At 42.5% G+C, this 20,918-nt stretch overlaps 1 protein-coding gene across 1 annotated transcript in view; it reads left to right on the forward strand.

Moving 5' to 3' along the window:
• The window catches only part of ATP1B4 (ATPase Na+/K+ transporting family member beta 4), a 214,260-nt gene extending 193,740 nt beyond the window's left edge, over nt 1-20,520 (forward strand). The window contains exon 9 of the mRNA XM_078688731.1: nt 20,270-20,520. Coding sequence (XP_078544857.1) covers nt 20,270-20,431 — 162 coding nt within the window. The 3' untranslated portion in view covers nt 20,432-20,520. The remainder of the gene's footprint in view (nt 1-20,269) is intronic.
• Nucleotides 20,521-20,918: the final 398 nt, after the last annotated feature.

A 20,918-nucleotide genomic window follows, 5' to 3' on the forward strand; every position in this document is an offset into this window, starting at 1 on the left:
AAAAGGGACGCATGCCCCTTTAGTATAATATCACTCCTGGAAGGAAGGGAGCGCAACAGAGCTTCATATTAGCGTAGAGTGTAGCTATTTCCGTTAAATTAAGACATGGTCAAAAAGCGGTATTTTGTAAAAAGAAAACGTGTAAAGTGCGCTGGATGTGGCATCCAGGGCCCTCTGTGCTAATAATAACGCTCCCTATTAGCATAAAATGCAGCCTTGTTTGTGATATTTAACAATGGGCAAAAAAGTCTATTCCCAAATACTCCCCCCCAACCTCCCCTTCCCCGGAGCGCTGTGTGGCAATTTCTCTGAGCCCTCCGTGCGCTGTTGCTGTAAGTTTGGTTTCAGCTGTTTATAAGAGCAGGAAAGAAACGTTAGAGGCGCTGCATAGAGTTACTGCTAATGAAGCAAAATAGCATTTTGGTTTTGGAGCACTCCCTGCATGTTAATCGATATAAAAGGAACACGTGCACCATTTAATATAACATGTGAGAAATATTGTATTAAATAATATTGTATTATAATGGGGAGACGAGAAAAAAATGTGCTCTGGAAAGTGGTAGCTGCGCACACAAAAGTGAAACCAAATTTAAAATTACAATTCTATCATAGTGTAGTGTAGGAGTTTCAGCCAAATATAGAGCATGTCTGCGTGCAACCCTGGGAGGCGGGAGCCCAAGTAAGCTTTATATTAGCGTAGAGTGTAGCTTTTTCTGTAAGATTAAGAAATGGTAAAAAGTGGTATTTTGTAAAAACAGGACATGTCAAATGCGCTGGATGTGGCATGAGCCCCTGTGATTCCGTCTGAGCTGTGTGTGCTATATAAATAAAGCTCCCTATTAGTGACATGATAGTAGGCAATGTACTCGAAGCACAAGAATGTGTGCGTAATGCCCAGAGCTGCAAGCGAAAAGCTAGAAAGCCAGGTACAAGGTAGAATGCCAGCTCACTATACTGTGACTGTGGGAGAATTAGTTAATGTTCCTGCGGCTTTGAGAAGGCAATGTGTTCTTGTACTATGCAACTAGCTCTCATGTAAAAGGTGCCACTGTTTTGGGTGGGAGTTCGCGCTATATGAAATCGCCCAGAAAACAAAACAAAACAAGCGATAACAGTCAGATACTAAATGCGCGCCGCTGCCGAGGCCTATGCAACTCGTCGCACGCAAAAGGGCTTTGGAGAAATCCCTGGCTTTGTCGACATCGGGCCTGCGTGCAGCAATTTGGATGCTTCATGCAGGCGCTTCGAATTTATTGGTATGTATTTGACTTTTACATCCAGTGATTGCCCAGGATTACACATCGTGGCGAAAAAGAAGGGTGGATTAAAAAGCATGTCTCCTACTGCCACCGTAGGAAAGCCACTAGATAGAAAGTGCACTAAAAATGAAGTATGTTGCCACAGTGAAGACGTGGGTCGGTCCCCGGTAGCTTGTCTCCTTTCTGGTGAAGAATTGGCTTGGTAGTTTGGTCTGCCCTGTTCCCATGATGCACTGGGCCAGGGACAGACTAATTTGCATATAGCCAGGTTCTGAGCTGGGATGGGGCAGTGAGCTAAATAACGGTGATGGATCAAGCCCTGATCTTTGGACTGGGTAAGAGTGGTCTGCTTAATTCAGACACTCTGTTCATCACCACCCCCTTTTCTGAATCGTTTGTTGACATCTGGCCTGCGTGCAGCAATTCGTATGCTTCATGCGCGCTTCACGATAGCAATAACGTGTTTAGGCGCTTTGAGTTTATTGGTATGTATTTGACTTTTACATGCAGTGATTGCCCAGGATTACACATCGTGGCGAAAAAGCAGCATGGATTAACAAGCATTAGCGACAGCATTAGAAACGAAAATCGGCCGCGATATGAAACCCTTTGAAGTAACCAGGAAATGAAACCCTTTGAGGTAGCCAGGCTGAAAAACAAGTGAAATAGCGTAGGGACGGCTCAGGATAGGGGCCGGAGTGGTGCCGAAGGGTGTGAAGGATGGGGGTGGGCGGGGAGCGTAGGAATGGCTCAGGCTCGGGGCCGAAGTAATGACAAAGGGTGTGAAGGATGGGGGTGGGCGGGGAGCGTAGGGACGGCTCAGAGGCCTGAGGCAGAGCGCACCATATGGAGAGGGAGGGGGGTGGCAGTGGGAGGGTGATTGATGGGCGGGGCAGTGCTGGGGAAGCCTTTGATGTGGCCTGGCGGCCGTGGAGAAATGCTGCTGGCAGTGGGAAGGCTGGGCTGGGCATGCTCGTCCACGAGGAGTCACGTGACTCTCTCGTGCACTGTCCAAAATCCGCCGAATCCGCCTGTTAGGAAAGGAATTTTTTGGATTGACAACAATAGGTTCGAGTAAACTCGACCTAAAAAAAGTGACATGTGTGTATGTTACAAAAGCGCACAAAGTACAAATAGAGGTATATTACTGAACTAAATGGATGATACTCAAAACACACGAACAAACATTACGTTACATGAAGCAATGGTGTCAACTGTGCATGTATCAAAAGCAAACAAAATACAAGAGGTAGCAAACGATACATTACAAGAGGGAAAGTGACGTGTGCATGTTACAAAGGAGTACACAATACAAGTAGAAGTATAATACTGCAATAAATGGCAGACTCTCAAACCACAAGAACACATTGTGAAGGCACTTCTATAGTCATGTAGAACAGAATTTCCTATAATGGAAGGACTTCCTTCAGATAATAGAGAGGGTGTGAATTAAATTTGGAAGTGTCTTTGAAGGAGGAGAGCTTTGAGGTCAGTTTTGAAGGCCTGGGAAGAGATGGTGGTCCGGAGCTGAGGCAGAAGTGAGTTCCAGATTCTCACCGCATTGCCTGAAAAGGATTGGGCCATCGACCTTTCCTTCTTGAAAGTGGGAGGTTCAAGCAATAGATTTTCCGCATTACGTGATGGTCTAGAGCCTCCAGAGAGTTTCAGTTTATTCGCCAGGTAGCGAGGAGAGGAGGAGTGCAAGGCTTTGTGGGTGATACAGGCAGTCTCGTAGATAGATCTTGCCTCGATGGGAAGCCAACGGAGGGTGGTTAAAATGGGTGTGATGTGGTTGCTTCTTTTGGCCCCAAATATGGAACGAGCTGCTGAATGGAGAACAGATTTAAGGGGGGACAGGTGGGATTTGGGGAGGCCTGTAAGAAGACCCTTTTTGCCACGCCCCAGCAGTAGGGTGCGGGTGAAGTGGCAATCCCACCACGGCTTCTGGGTGGTTCACTACATCCCTTCCCTTCTTTGGAATGTAAACTGAACTCATAAATAAATGCTCCCACCATATAAAGTAACACACTTCGGTCCAGATTTACCAATTTATCACACAGAGCAGTGCAGCAGCCGCAAATGCTGCACTGCTTTAGAAGGAGAGAGCTGGAGAGCCCCAAATTTACTGAAATATGGCACTCTCCTCCCCTCTCCCTAGCGCTGAAATTAGTTGCCGTGCACCACGGAGACACCTTTGTGCCATAGTGCAAGGGTGTCTCCATGAGTTAAGCCGCTGATTTGTACTGTTATGCGTAGAATAATTTTAAACCTTTTCGTACTTTGTAAGTGTGATGTACAGTGCAGCATACATGCGAAGTCGGAAAATAAAGGAGAAAAAAATCTTTTCTCCTTCATAGCACCTGGTTGAAGGGTGTGACATTTTCTGACACTAAACTTGTCTACTTTATTTAGTAAATTGAGTTTACTGTCAGAAACCTTGGGTGGTTTCATGGAACGCCCATGCACCACCCCTGGTATGCCCCCTAGGTGCTTTCGCATTACTTTTGCTTTATTTCCATTGCTGAACAAGTTTAGTGCTGGAAAGAAAATCGGACAAAAAGATTTTGCACCAATTTGCATCACTTATGTGACACAAACAGGGCGTAAAATCTTAGTAAATCTGCCCCATAGTCTCTTCAGGTACATAGCTTAGTCAGTGAGACTAGGGGGTGTGAATCTCAAACTTCTCAGATAACAAACCAGTGAGTGCAGAATGGAATGGTGAGATGACCAAGGTTTGGGATGGACTGTTTCCATGAGGACCTAGGTCAGTACAGATTTGCATTAGGTGGATCGCTGTCTACAGCGACACAGCCGAAAAACGATGGGTTGGAATACTACCCTGAGCGTTTCCAACTAGTTGAGCTATTTGCAAGCATTCATCCTATCATCTTTTCGGTGACAGTTTGCGAGTAGCAAGCCTGGAATCCTGGGTCTGGTGCAGCTTTCCAAGCCAACTTCTACCAATGTTTGTGAATACTAAAAAATGGTAAATTTGCACCCATTCAAAAAGTTTCCGCTCCCAAAAATGAAAAATTTAAAAGCCTTTAGTGAAATGAGAACTACGAGAAAACCCGACACAGACAGACTTGGTGCCTCAAAACACAGATACCAACTAAGAAAGCATTCAGGGGGGGTAGGGAGATTGGTGTCATTCATGAACACCCCCCCCCCCCAAGCTACCCCAGCTGGGCCTGGTATTATTGCCTGGGAACTCATGACTACAGTCATGTACAACAAAATGGTGTGGAGTCCCTGCCCAGGGCTCACTTATTTTAAATATGTTTTCACTGCACACACGTTTTCCTTGTCTCTGCTACGAGAAGCCTTAATGGTACAGTTGTCCAATCGGTGCATGCAGCAGGGCTTCATGTTTCCAATCCTCACCTTTCACAAATCATATTATCAAGTGGCTGATGGCCCTTGTACTTAAACATGAACTTGGAAACATTATTAGCTTGTCCCTCACCCCGGCCAAATAACGTCATTAGAGAAAATTGTATAAGTTGGTAACCAACAAGCGATATGGGCGCTCAGCAAGGTGAACCAGTAAATACCAATATAAAAAATAATCAAGGTGCTACCAGAAGAGAGGGTGTGGTTACCATACACACCCACTAGATCCACAAAGTGGGTCCTAAAACATGAACAAATCTCCTCGAGCACTCACTATTAAAAATTATTGTATATACAGGTATAATCTTCTCAAAAAGTCCAAATACCAGTTGACACAGTCACAGAAGTACAAACGTCCATATATAAGTCCACTGTGTCGGATCTTCGTCTTCCATAACCAGTACATTTCTCAAAGAGATTCCAAATTCATGCAGCCTGAGCAATTATATCCATACAGCAGCCTTTTTCGTGTTTCCAAGACCAATTTATTGGTCAAAGAAATTCCAAATTGATGCAGCCTGAGCAATTATGTTCATACAGCAGCCAACACGTGTTTCGTCGTGCTTAAGTGTAGCACACTGACTTCATCAGGGCTGCAAACCAAATAATAATAAAAACAATAAATTACCATACCCATAGTTCGATTGACCTATTAAATTTGTTAGGTGGACGTTTGTACTTCTGTGACTGTGTCAACTGATATTTGGACTTTTTGAGAAGATTATACCTGTATATACAATAATTTTTATAAGTGAGCGCTCGAGGAGATTTGTTAACGTCATTAGAGAACTAAGAGGCAAGTCAGTAGTCCTGTAAACCCCAAATATAGCCTAGATTCTTATTATAGATGGAAAACACTATAGTCTAATAAATCAAACATAAGAGGTGCTTGTACCTCGTACATCCTAAACTCAAGTATTCATTTTGCTCTCATAAGTGGTAATAAAGAAAAAGAAGGCTCTGTGAAATAAAATGTTTGCCTATGATCACACAATTTGGACAATCACTGAAGCCGGTATTAATTTCATGTTATCTGTTTTCACATTTTGAAAGTCAGCCACCAGATGTATATCTCTTCTCTCTCTCCTGTTTTACATCTAAAGTCACAGTTTTGTCTTTTATTGTTGACCCATACGAGAAACCGACACAGACACAGCAGGCCCATTTGAGTGCCCCAGACCCAACCCCCAAGCCAAGAATGCTTTTATTTGGGGGTGGAGGGGAGGTTACACCCCAAATACTCCCCTGAAGCTACACCCTTGAGTCTCTTAGTCTTTAGCTGAGTGTTAGGTTAAGTTGTAAGTCATCATTTTGGCTCCTTTGTCGAGGCTCTTTTCTTACACCTGACAGGGTCACCGCCTTGTTGGAAATGCCCTGGTTTGTCATGTGTTCTTCACGTCCTTAGGAGCTGGGGTCCATGTGCGGAAAGCCTTGTGCAATATCAGGCCAGTCCCACACTCCACATCTGCAAGAGCCCTCCACACGGATAGATGTGTTTGTGGGCTAAAGAGTTGTCTTTTTCCTGACCCCTGATAGTCTCTAAAACCACAAGATATTTTGAGGCCCTGTCTCCACAACCCCGCATCCCCTCCAGTGGGCCATTAACAAGGTGACAGTCCAGCACCCATTTTCATAGGGTGCACTAGAATTTCCAACCTAGATAGAGGTCTATTATAAGGATGTGATATAATGGCGTCAGCATAACTAGTCTCCGTTGTCTTTCTTCTTAGTTATTCTCCTCTTGCCTTTCTTGCCTGTTCAGGCTGGCAGGGTCACCACTGAAAGGTTGCTGGGGTAGTGTCCATTGTTGCTGAGCCAAATATGATATTTGCAGACAAACATTTAGCAGTGTAATGAAGGCTGTTTCTACATATTCTCAGAGAGTTTGGGGTAGTCCTTACCCCTGTCCACCCCCAATCCAAAGGAATTTATTGAGGTGGTGCATGAAGTGCTCTACATAGCTATTAGATTGGGGTGATGCTTCAATAGTGGATGCCTAATTGATCATGGGAGTCTTGGATTAACCTCCTTGAAAAGGAGGCCAATTATCAGTTCTTATTTTATGTGGTAAACCGAAGATGGCAATGAAGTGTTTGATTTTGGGCTTGAGGTGGTTGAACGCTGTGGACATCAATTCCACCAGCTGAAACTTTGTGTGAGTGTCCATCACAACTGTCTGTCCCCATTCAGGGAAGCAGCCAAAGTCCATGCTGACATTGGTCAATGGTGTCATGTGCAGTTCTTTGATGTTCAAAGCAGGTCTTTCTGCGCCCTTGTTGAGTTGGCAGACCTGATACTTTTTCACTATCTCCTCGGTGGCCTCCTCCATTCACTGGAACCATAGTTTCTCCCATAGCCTTGATTTTACTTAGTGGGCCTCGGTACCCTTGATGTGCTAGAGCCTTTAATTTTGCTTGCAATGCTCATTAACTACTATCTTCCGCCTCTTGAGGATTAGTCCTTCTTTTGTAGCACTCCTCTTGGTCCCAGCTCACTATAATCTCAAAAGGGTGTCACAGGCTTGCCTGGTGTGCTCTGGAGTGTTTTCTAGAAAGTTTTTTCCAGGGGTGTTGTTGCAAGGCTTGCTTCACACTTTAGAGATATTCGTCCTGAAACAAGTCAATGGCTATTTTTTCCAGGTTCTTGGCTATGGGGCATGCAGCTTGGGATATTGTCTGTATGTATTCCTCCGTCTCTTCCAATTAGCTGTGAGCCGCTGCTGTCAACTCCTTTGGGTGTATTGATACATAGTAAGCAGGTCTGTTGATGTCAAGGTGGTAGACAGAGAATCTATACTTTTGTAATTGGATGACCCACTATTCAGTTCTGGGGAGGGGTGTTAGGATGTGTCTGCAAAAAAGTTCATGAGAGGCTTGTGATCAGTGGCCAACTTGAATAATCTTTCGTACAAATAAAAGGGGAAATGAGCACATCTTGTACTTAATGGCCAGCATTCAACGTTTTGTTTGGCTGTATTGAGCCTCTGTGTTCATGAGTGCTCGAGTTGCAAACAGTACCACTGCCTACTTCCCCTTTTCTTGCACTTGGACTGTGACCACCTCTAGTCCCATGATGCTTGCATCTATGACTATTTCTGTGTAATATTAGGTGTCAAAATACACTACACCATGGCGCTGTGCAGGAATGCTTTCTTGACTTTGCGAAATGACTCTTTGTGCACAGGCCCCCATTCCCATTGAGCTCTCACATTTGTAAGAGCTCTCACTGGTAGAGCCATCATTGCCAAATTGGGTAAGACTCGTCCACAATAGTTGGCCATGCCAAGGAAGCTTTGCAACTCTATTGTTGAGGGGGGCATTCCTGATGCCATTAGACTTTCAGAGCTACAAACATTCTTTCTTCATTTGAAAATACATATTCAAAGAATTTGATGTGGTACACAATTGCATTTGTAAGGTCAAGACACCGTTTAATATCCCTTGAAGGCTTGTTGATAATGTTCTTCAACAGTTTTGGAGAATGCTAGGCTATCATCACTTATATTGAGAACCCATTTTAGCTTCAACAGGATCTCTCAAGGCATTCTGAAACCCCTCTGCGGCAGAGTAGAGGCCAGAGTTCAAACTTGTGTTCCCGCTGAGTTTCAGGTGTATTAAATGCTGTGATGTACCTACTCTCGGGGTGTAACAGTAGCTGGAGGTGTCTGATTTCAGGTCTAGTTTGGAAAGCCATTGCGCCTATTGAGGTCAGCGATGTCACCCATTGAGAGGGTTATGTGACACTTCCTTCTGACGGCCTGACTCGGGCACCTCATACCTATGTATGTTTCCTGGAGGCTCTTCAGCTCTTTCTTCACCAGCAGATCTAGGTGAAAGGGCACTCTCTTGTGCTGCAGGTCTACTAACTGTATTATTATGTATTTATGCAGTTTGATGATTGTATCTTTAAGCCAGCCTAGGCCTCAGAATATGTGGGTCGGGTACTTGAAGCTGTTTTCAATGTGGCATGTGTAGACTTCTTTGGCAAAGAAAACTAGACCCTGGCCCTGAGCAGTGTGACAACTCAGTAGTGTCCCACTCCCTCTACAAAACTTGGAATATAGTGTCTTTTTAATCGGCTTTGTGTGGCACTTGGACCTCAAAGTTCCTGCTTGCCCACTTTAGACTTATATCTCCGTACATGAAGGCCTTAGCTTGGGACAGGAGCATATTGCTTTGTACTGTTAAATGTCCATCAAGTTGACAGATGCCCCTGTGTAGATCAACACTTTAATGGGTGTCCCTAATATTTTCACTATGCACATTTGTTGAGGTCTCGGTGTCCTCTATTGACATAAGATATCAGGACTCCTCTTTGCCCTTGTGGAGAAGGGAGTCGCGCTCCGCTAGAGAAGGATTGCCATTGATAAAACCCCATCTCCAAAATTCAACAGAATTCATGTTTTTCTCTGGCAGGTCCAGGCTGTGGAAGTAGGTGGGCCCTTCACCTCTCTCCATCAAACTATTTACACACTATATTGCAATCTTTCTGCATTATTAAAATGGAGGGTAAGGCAACGCTGCAACTAAATCAGGGAACCACAAATTTATGTTAAATAAATACATTTGAGGAACAGAAGTGACAAGCCAAAGCTGTTTTAAAAACATCAGCAGAATAAAACCAAGGGTGATCATCATTATCCAACAAGTCATTACAAGTATTTCTGATACCATTTCAATTACCATCGTCAGTATCAGTGATATGAATTATGTTAATTGGAAATTGAATAGTTGTGTTGAAGCCTGCACTTCTTGACCTTAGGGTCTAGGTGGACACTAGTCATTAGGGAATCTCCTTCACCCGTTGAAGACTCTGCAGAAGAGGTAGCCATGTTGATGGTTAAATGTTTAACTCGTCAATTTCTTTTCGGTCCTCCCAACATCTGTTAGCTAAGAGCAAACAGGGTCCTAAACACCAACAGTATGTTTATTTGTTGTTCAATTTTGTGCTGATTCAGAACATGGTCAGTGTTTTCTTTTTTCTCCCACAGAAGGGAGCGGGGGAGACTTTTAGAAGGCTTGTAATAAGGAATCTTCAATTTCCTTTGAAATATTTTTAGTACAGGATAAGGTGTCACATTTGACTGAATACACCACTAAAGACTGTATATTAGTAAAGTTATAAGGATTATTCCTGAAAACGTGTCCACCCTCATTTTGAGATACAAAACTCCTAGGTCCTGAAAATGTTTTACTACTAAAATAAAAATAACTAAATTACACATAAAATGGTGAATACCGATAAAAACCGCAGGTGGGACCACATTGCTAAGAAAAGGATAGCCTATATTACTGAAGCACCAGAGATCAATAGTTAATTTGAGCAGGTGGTTGCCAGTGGGGCCACCAGCACATATTTTTTCGGACTGGCAATTTTCCCGACTTAGATATTTGATTTGATTTAAAATGTATAGAGCGCAGCTATCACCCAGAGGCCTCTTGGCGCTTACCAGTGACCAGTAACTAAAACAACTAATAAACGAATCATGACTAAACAGCTAGGTTTTCAGAGATTTCCTGAAACTTGATAGAGGGTGGCTACTCTCAGGTCCTGAGGGAGACGGTTTTAGTTATAAGCAGTACAGATGACAAAACTTCTGTCTCCCCAGGAGGACAGCTTCATGGGGGGACGACCGGATATCTTGCAAAGCTTGAGCGAAGAGCCCTGCCAGGCCCTTACCAATTAAACCTTTCCTTCAAATATGGTGGCCCTACACCAAAGAGAGCCTTGAAAGAAATGCAAAGACCCTTGAAAAATATCCTCTTCTTTACTGGAAGCCAATGTAGCCCCCTAATGGCTTGTGAGGCCAAATGGAATCTAGGGACCTTCTGTGACAAAGTAAGCAGCATAAAAAACGTAAAGTTGTTAAGAGGTATTTATTAAACAACCTCATCCATCAGCCTGCAGTCACCAACTGTCAAGCTGTCGAACCCCACAGTGGACCTAGTTCCATGCTGGAACACAGAGCGTGGAACTAGGTCACATCACACTTCTTCCTTCTTACATTTGAAATACAAAACTGTAAATTGTAAATTAACATATTAGATAAACTAAAAGAAAAGTTAACATCTCACATAATCTCGCAGATAATTAGGGATTTTGTGAACCCTATTACCCCTGCGAGTAGACTCAGATTTTGAACAAGCATCAGATGAAACCCCGACAGACACTTTAGGTTCAGGGTCAAATGTTTCATCCAAACCCACATGAACAACACGACTGTGGTTCCAAATACGCCCATCATCCATTTTTACTGCATTTTTGAAAAGTTTAATAACAGTTTTCACACTTGAAGATTTGGACCAATTCTGGCACCCTACAGGAGCCTTAATTTTGACTCTGTCACCAACCTTGAAATGGGTAACTTTACTTGACCTTCGAGCATCAACATAGATTTTCCTTTTCCTCTGAAGAGATAACTCTTTGTCTCTCCACTTACCAATGTCATTGTTCTTTATACCTTTATCCAAGATCATTCAACCTGGACCCAAACTAGTATTAGAAGACCTTCCTCTGAATAATTCAAAAGGAGTAGAATGTGGAGTAAATCTGTAAGCTGAAATGCGATTTTGTAACTCCTTCCTCCAATCAAGACAGTTAACTCTTGCCAATCGAATGCTCTCCTTCAAAGTTTTGTTGGGTCTCACAGGGCACCTTTAGATTCAGGATGATATAATTAAATTATTTTATGTAATATACCACACTTAAGTAGATATTCTTCCATCTCACCAGAACAGAATTGAGGTCCATTGCGCGAGAGAAATGAATTAGGAAAACTCTCACGTTTAAAAATAGATTCTAAAAATGTAATAATACATCGAGTTGTTTTCTCCCTCACAGAACTGACTTCAACCCATTGAGAGTATAAATCTGTCAAAACAATTAAATAAGGAGTTTGTTGTTCACCATGTAAAGGACCCACAATGTCAATGGCTACTTCATCCCAAGGACATATTGACAATTTCCTGCAAACCATTGGTGGATGTCTTGGCTTGGGTACTTTATCACTCAATTGACAAGAGACACAATCACGAACAGCACGTTCCACCATTAAATCCAGACCAGGCCACCAAAAATGTTGTCTGATGCCTTCTTTTGTTTTAGAAATGTCCATATGTCTTTCGTGTCCCATTTTTACAATGTTGCTCCTTAAACTTTCAGGTGGAATTAATCTTGTGCCTCTAGTTAGAACCCCATCAACAATAGCTAATTCATGAGACACTAATGACCATGGTTTACTAAGACTGTTAGTCTTATTCTGTGATAACAAATTCATCACTGCCAACAACTCATTGTCTTTATTTAATTCTTCCTTGCATTCATCCTCTTTTATAGCACCTAAAGTTATGTCACACACCTTTACTTCAAATTCTTCTTCATACTGCCCATCCTCTCCAGAAAGATCCGTTGTTTCTACATTATCCACTAAACGTGACAGACAGTCTGCGGACACATTTGTACTTCCAGGAATATATTCAAACTTAAAGTTGTACTCCTGTAAAGAAATGACCCACCTTCTAATCCTGGAAGAGATGGAATCTAGGCCTTTTTTTCCAAAAATGTCCTTATGATCTGATCTGACTACAAAAGGGGTACCCCACACAAAATTCTTACATTTGTTGATTGCCCAAAAAATTGTCAGTGCTTGAAGCACATGCAATCAACTCCTCATGACCATTACACAACTGAAAAAGTAGAGCACCTAGACCTTTTTTACTAGCATCAGTTACTATATACGTGGGATCACCCGGTTTAAAGGCCTGTAAATTTGATGCATTTTTAAGATCTTTCTTAATCTGTAAACTCCTCTCCACACTCCACACAAATTCAAAATTCTTACACATTAAACTTCTGAGATGAACAGTCTTGTCAGCAAAATTCTTATTGTATTTACTATAACATTTAGCCATGCCCAAAAAAGAAGAAAGTTCTTCTTTTGAACATGGTTCCTTCAACATCTCTATGGTCACTACGAGCTCTTTTCTAGGTCTTACACCATCTTTGGAGATGTGATGCCCCAGATAATCAAGTTCAGTAACACCAAACTTACATTTTTCACATCGTAGGGATAAACCTGCTTTAAGCATTTTCCTTAGTACTTATGTTACTCTGTCATCATGCTACTCAATGTTATTACCACAGATCAAAACGTCATCTTGATAGCATATGACACCTGGTATGCCCTTAAATAGATCATGCATGATTCTCTGAAATACAGAGGCAGCAGACACTAACCTGAAGGGCATCCTCAAAAACGTAAACGCTCCCATGGGTGTTATAAAAGCAATCAGCTCGTGTGAGTCTTTACTGAGGTACTCCTGGTGATATGCCGATGCCATATCTAATGTAGTAAAATAAAACGCTCCATATAACGTTGAGACCAACTCCTCTATATTAGGAAGTGGGAATTTATCGACTACCACCTCTTTGTTTAGAGCGCAAAGATCCACAAATAAACTAATTTCATTGTTGGCCATATGCGCTACAACTATGGGAGCAAACCATTCAGTTGCTTCTACTGGCTCATTAACCCCAGAGGCTAGTAATTTATCAATTTCATTTTGTACTGCCTCCTGAACACTGATGGGAATCCGTCTCACGTTTGCAGCAACTGGCTTTGCACAAAGCTTCAGTTTGATCTGGTGTTTATAACCTTTTAGACAACCTAATGTGTCACTCAACAATTCTTCAAATTCCATCACAAACTTTTTTCCCAGACTTTCTAAAGATTGTACTTGTACAGAAGGCTTGGCATTAGGATTTAGAATAATTCCTAAACGAGCTTGATGAGTCCAACTCAACAAGTTGTCTCCTTTCCCTGCCACATAAATTTTGGCATCAATAAATCTCCCATTGCATTCAATACAATCCATAAAATAACCTAACATTTTAATGGGTGTTCCACCGTAGCCTGTGGGTCTGACATCTGATTTCATTAATTTAATTTTAATTGAAAATTTTCTTTGAAATACTTGCTTGGAGATAAAGGTGAGGTGAGAAAATGAATCAAATTTCATCTTGATCTTTACATCACCCACCTTAACCCACTCTGAGGGATGTTCCACACCACACTCATTTACTTGGAAAGTAACTTCTTTTATCTCATTCCTGTTGTCTCTCCTGTACCAGAAACGACAATTTTTCCCATAATGTCCTCTTCTCCCACATACACTGCAGATCACCTTGAGAGCAGGGCAATCCTTTGCATTGGCCATATGCCCAAACCTACCACACCGAAAACAATTACCTTGAAATGTCACAATATTCTTCTTTTCAACTTGTAACTTATTTGTCTTATTTTCATCTTTATTACTCTTGCAGTGAACATTATCTTTATTTTGTCACCGTGACAGCAAGCACTCATCAGCTGTTCCAAAAACTTTGACTCCAATGTTTTTGTGCCTGTGACTGTGACTGAATTCTCCTCACAAACTATAAGGTTCCAGAGAGACTTCCTTCTTTAAAATGTCCAGCAGACATTACGCGAAGCATAAGTTCTCTTTCATTGTTTAATCTGTTAGTTTACCCGAGCTGAAAATTTCACACTCAAGATGTCCGCCGACGACGTCACACCAACAATCAGTTCTTTTTCTGCAGGAAATAGAGCTTTTTCCCATTCATTAGTTCTCTTTCTGCATGAAATTGGGCTTGTTTTGCGGTAACAACTGTTCTTTGAATGTTAATCTATCATTGATCAAAACACAGGGGTTTCGGACCTTCTAGGCTGATGTCGGAAGACAGCTGCACTCCTCTGGCCACCACAAAGTGGTCAGAAAGAGATGTTGTTGCCAAATAGGAGGACTTCTGTCTTAGAAGAATTCAATATATGACAGTTTTGCCCATCCATGAGCAGACTGCGCTCATATAATACCGAAAGGTATTACTAATATCTGGGTCCTTTTTGGACAGCGATACCTATATCTGCCTGTCATCAGCGTAAGAAACTAACGACAACCCACCCAAAGGCCTTGATCAAGGTTGCCAGCGGTGTAACAAACAAGTTGAACAGAGTCGGACTCAGCGAGGACCCCTGTGGGACCCGGCGTTGTAACAAAAAGGGTTTAGATGTACACTCTTCCAAGGAAACAGGTTGATAATGCTCTGTAAAAAACAGAACGCAGCTGGGCCAAGGTTATGCCCTCACTCCGTAAGCTCCGTAACCGGTCAATCAGGAGATCATGATTGACCGTATCAAATGCTGCATTCAAATCAAGTAGGCTAAGGGAGGTATTGCCACCCCTATCCACTGTGGCCTTGATTTCCTCTGTGGCCACAATCATCATCCACTCCGTGCTGTGACCACTTCGGAAGCCAAACTGTGCATCATCTAGCAAATGATTAGCTTCCAAGATCATGGGCAACTGTGCATTCGTGGCCTTCTCTACCAGCTTAGCTGGGAAGGGGAGCCTATAGATGGGCCTATAACTATTTGGGTCCAGCATGTTTAAGTTGGGTTTTTCAGCAGTGGAAGAACCTCCCGAATACTCTAGAACTAAACATGGCATTAAAGATCATGGCCAGGTAGGGGGCCACTGAGTCAGGTACTAGGTGCATGATCTCGGGCAGACATGGGTCGGAGGGAGACCCAGATTTTATACTAGGGATGGCCAACTTGGCTTGATCCTGAGTCAGATGGGCAAAATCCCTAAAGAAGATCCTACCAAGGACCATTGGTCTGATATCGCTACTGCCCTGTTCTTTAATAAAACTGGTAGAAAATGTATTAAAGATTACCTCCACTTTCTGTTTAAAAAAAAAAACGCTAGCTCATTACTGAAAGTCTGGCTACTACATGTTGATTTCCTAGTGGCTAGCGTAGAAAGTTTAGAAACCGTTTCGAACAGTGCCTTACTTGAATTACTAGCAGATTTAATCTGCTTAGAGAAAAATGCAGATTTTCCCGCTGATCAGAGGTTTTTTATATTGTGATATACTTTGCTTGTATTTTTCTTTTTCTATCGGGTCTTAAGCTCTCCTCCAATTTCACTCCTGCCTACGCCACTCTTGTTTAGCAGCCTTTAAAGTATTATTAAACCATAATGCTAAGGGCTTGCTTCTCCTGGATAATTTGATGTTTGAAGGGGCTAATTCATTAGCTGCAACTTTCAGCCCAACCGAAAAATGTGCTGACATTCGATCAATGTCCCTGGTCTTTTCCGGATGAGAATCAGCCAGAAAAGTGCTGGGCTCCGAGGCTTGAATCTTAATGCCATGTATGAGAAACAAAGGATTTTCCAGTAGTTGTGGCAGCGGGAAATTTACCGGCCAGATTGATATTTCAAGATATTGCCTCATGGTCAGAACAAGTTAGGGGATGTGTAGTAGGGGTAGTGAGGGTATGATAGTTGGTAAAAATGCCATCAAGTGTATGGCCCGCCTCGTACGTGGAACCACCAATCAACTGGGTGAATCCAAATGAGGACAGAGTGTTGACCAAAAGGTCAGTATCCGGCTCCGATTGATTCTATAAATGGAAGTTGTAGTCACCTAACATGGTAAAATCTGACTTGGTCGGAGAGGATTCCAAAAGTAACTCAATTGCATGAATAAAGGGGGTTCTTCATCCCGGCAGACGGTATTAAATGACTTCATTTAAATCACTGCGTATTGGTTAGTTCGACATTGAACAGGAGGGCTTCGAGCTCGAACCAGGCTGGAGAGAAGACAGCAGGGAAGGAGTTGTGATAAATAACCACTATTCATCCACCCTTCTTGTGAGGTCTGTCCAATCTGAAAATTACATAATCAGAGGGTACCACAATTGTCATCTCTGGGCCTGATGACTAATCCACCCAGGTTTCAGTGACAAGAACCAAATCATTTTGGTATACATCTAGTAATTCAGAAAATTCTAAATGTTGCTTGACCAATGACCTAGCGTTTATCAGCACACAGCTAGCCCTCGAGTCCGAGAAAATCTTTTACTAGATGCTACAGTTACTGATGATGGTCCAACCCTTTCAGCATCCCGAGAGTAACCGTCGTATTGCAGGCGGGACAAAAGGAATGAATGATATCTGGAAAAGAGCATTGAACACATCACAAGTAGAGCAATTTTGAAAAAGAGCAGATAAACAGATATAAAGTTCTATTTCCCCAATAAGCCCAAGAATGTGCAACGTGCAGGTTTTTCAGTGACAAAGTGCAAAATACAATTTACAAATGACGGTCCTTCTGGTACTTAGGAGAGCAAGAAAGGGAAAAACACACAAAATTAGAATGACGGGGGAAGAGACTGATTGAAAAAACCATCACAAAGCAAGAAAGTAGGAACATTGTATTGTATTGTATTGTAATTGCATTTATATAGCGCTTACTACCCCTGACGAGGCATCGAAGCGCTGTTTCAGCAAGTAGCACGCTACTCCGGGACCCACAGAGGATTAGTGTTGAATTAGTATAGTTAAACATGCAAGTACATTTTAAGTGGTGGATAGGTTAATCAGTTATTTGGATTTGGAATGATAGCAGAAGAATAGAGTAGGACAAAGGTTTGTATTTATTTATCGCTCGCTTGTTGACGCATGCTATTCAGGGAGCCTATAGAGGATTAGTGGTGAATTAATATGGTGAAATATGAGGTAATTTCAGTGGTGGATATTAGTCTGTTACTTGGAGTGAGAAGGATAGCGGATGGATAAAAGGGGAAGAAAGATTTGCTTTCATATAGCACTTGTTACCCCTGATGGGTGTTGAAGCGCTTTTCTGGCGAGTAGCACGCCACTCCGGAACCCATAAAGGATTAGTGTTGAAAATTAGTATAGTATAAATATGAAGTCATTTGAGTAGTAGATATGTTATTCGGTTATTTGGGCAGTATATTAGTATAGTTGAATATGGAATATGGAATTTGAGAAGTGAAACATGTTAGTCTGTTAATTTTTATTGAAAAAGGATAGTGGAGGCATAGAAGATTGAAGGATTTTTTTATTTTTATTTTTTAAAGTCTTAGCAGTAGGAAGAGGCTTTTGGATGAGTAAAAAGGAGTTTTGGAGGGAAGGAGTCAGAGGGGAGAGTTTAGAAATGTTTGTTTAAGGGGATCGGTGTAGTAAAGAGGTGTCAGATGATGCAAGGAGGGGTAGAGCAGGAGAGAGTGTAGAAAAGGTTATTTTGGCAATCATAGTAGTGGTATGGGGTTTGGGATAAATGAGAGAGTGGATGTAGAGGATATATTGATAGATCTATAGAATGAGAGATAGGGTAGTGCATTAGAAGGAGTAGTAGAATGAAGTTTGAGAGGAGTCAGAAGGTTGGGCTAGAAGATATATTGAGTGAAGTATAGGCTGAGAAATAGGCTAGTGCATTGGAAATGCTAAATTAGAAGAAAGAGATAAGTATATAGATCCATAAGTACATTAAAAGTATATAGATACATAAAAAGTAAGTATATTTAGATTAAATATATTGATAGAGGCACAGGATGAGAGATAGGGTAGTGCATTGGATATGCTATTGCAGGAGAATAGTAACAGACACACAGATCCAAGTACATGGAAGGTACATAGATGTACAATGAAAGTATGTACATGTAGACCAAAAATGATTTTTATTTATTGATGATTATTTTTTTTTTTCTTCTCTTAACAACATATTTGTTTTACATGTTTTATAAAGTAATACACAAGGATAGGTACATATCTATAGTGAAAACAAATGCTTATATACAGAGGCATATGCTGTAAATTTCTATTTCTGTATGGTGCTTATGTGGGGAAGAGCCAGATCTTGAGTAGTTTTCTGAAGATAAGGTGGTTGTCGGTGGATCTTATGTTGTGCCAGAGTGAGGTGAAGGGTGAGGAGGTGCCTGGAAGGGTGAGGGGATTAAAGAGGCCAGAGGTTGATTTAGGTGTATCTACACAGCCTTGGCATTCTGTGCGCGACATTAAATTGCACCAGCCGCGGCCTTTTAAGTGGAGCTTCGGGCATGTAATGCGACAAAAAATATTACAAGTCTGCCAGAGCCCCAGGGAAGGCAAGGCCTGTGGATGCAAAAGTAATGCACTGGCTACCTATTAATTGTTAAGAGAACAAGTAAAAGCCTGTGTTAATAATGAAATAGGTCACATGCTCCTGGCGATACAGTCTTTTAATGGTGTGACGGCACTACTAAGAAAACCCAGGCAGGGCCGGCTCTAGGCTCACGGAGGCCCTGAGCAGGGAGTGTAGGTAGGGGGCCCGAGACCGCCAAATCCCTCCTGTGCAGGTGCACAGCTTGCACATGCCTTAGGCCGGCCCTGAGAGCAGAATAACATTGAGCGAGGTCGGCCCCAGCGGGGTAAAGGAAGGCACTGGGAGCAAGAGGAGCTGTGAGAGACAAAAAACGGAAGCAGTAAATAAATAAAATGCTGCGTCATGAAAACACCTGCGCCGGTAGCCGGCTCAGGCAGCCGCTGCGCAGGGTTCTAGTGAGCAATATAAAATGTTCAATTCAATAACAGATTTAAATGACAGCAGCGCAAATAATCAAATGCATTATTAGCTTAAACAAACATACTGGGCAAACAGCTCCGGGCAGAGTATTTAACCTGTGTTTCTGTACAAAGGTCCTCAAACTCCGGTACAAATAACCATGGGCCCCGAGACAACGAATCTGGAGCTACCCGAGGAGCGGCAGGCGACTGGCCACCTTCATCCTACAGAATGAGGCGAGCAGAAGAAACTCCCCCAGCGGAACAAGAACGAAAGAATCCTTTCCTTCCAACGCTCCCTGCCCCGCTTTCAACCCAAGGCACAACAACAAAAAGGCCCCTGTACCATTTAACACCTATTTCAAGCAGATGGTAAATGCTTGCAGATTTAGGCCCGCTAATGCCCCGGGAAGAGGGAAAAACATGCATTATTGTTATTGGACCCAGTATTGCCAGGTTCGTCATCGCAGTGGCGGCTCCTCCGCTAATGCGGAGGATCGTTGGCCCACTGCTCCTCGAGCAATGCAAAAAAAAATAATGATAATAGCAAGATGCTATTATCATTTCGATTTGTCCTTGCGGTATTCGGAGTCAGGTCGGATAGGGCAGGGCTGACCTCGTCAGAGTGAGGAGTGGTTTGTGCTCCCTAAGTGCGCATGACTGTTTGGCTGAGTCATGCGCACTTAGCATGTTCTCCAGCAGGATGTGTTGCACAGCCAGGTGGAGAACATTCCCAGGCACTGACTGAGCAGTCAAACAGGCCACTCAAACCAATCTCGACACTGCCCATGCAGCGTTGTAATTGGCTGGGAGAGTCCGGGAGCCTAGGTGCTTCCGTTCCTGCTGCATGCCTGAGTGAGGACAAAGGAGAGGTGGTGGCGGCCAAAGGTAAGTGTATTTTATTTATTTTTCTTCCTCCTCTGGCCCACCACCCCTGGGTTCAAGTTGCTTTCCATCCTATGAGAACAACGGATAATGACGTAATCCAGATTAAGTCACTGTGAGCTACCTGCCGGAACCATTAATTCCGACCAAGATGTCCCTCTGCAGAGTTAACGAGAAGCACTGTGTAGGGAAATCTTATTACTAAGAATAATATTACAATTAAAGTATGAGAATAATATTAAAATTAAAGTATGAACGGAGGCCATTGTATAATGTGCTATTAGTTGATCAGATGTATTTTCTTCTTTCCTTTCCTTTAAGGTTAATTACACATCTCCTTTGGTGGCGCTGCACTTTACGGAAGTGAGGAACAATCGTCAAATAACAGTCCAGTGTAAGCTAAACGGCAAGGACATTATAAACGACAACAACAACGACCGTTTCCTTGGCAGAATCATCTTCACATTGGAAATAGGAATTTAGGAGACATGAACTTTTACCAGAAAATATACTGCCTGTTCTTGTTGTGTTAAATGTCAGACTTTTTTAGATGGCCGGAAGTCTGCATGGCCAACCTGCCTGGAAAATATATTCAGTGTATGAAACCTATCAGTGAGTTTAAACAGAAACCCCATATGCGTGAAGGTGATCTGAAGGATGAAACTGAAGATATTATCTCTATGACACTACTGCAGTAAAAGGGATATTTGAAGAAGGTAAAAATATATGGAGATGAATTCTCAAATGAGTAAATCTGTTTCGTTAAGACTTTGCTTGATGTAGAATTACTCCTTTTTGAATTCACCAACAATCCCCATGTTGTGCTTGGAAACCTCCAGCAGTCGCAAGTTTCCAGATGGCAGAAGTCGCAGATATCCAGACATTCTCCACAAAAAATCCTTGTGGCTTTTCAGTTTCGACAATGCAGGCCATCTTTTGCTGCACAAAGACTGGTTTCCCTTCGCTGCAC

The sequence above is a fragment of the Lissotriton helveticus genome, chromosome 4_1, assembly GCF_964261635.1.
Source record: "Lissotriton helveticus chromosome 4_1, aLisHel1.1, whole genome shotgun sequence".
Classification (NCBI taxonomy): Eukaryota; Metazoa; Chordata; class Amphibia; order Caudata; family Salamandridae; genus Lissotriton; species Lissotriton helveticus.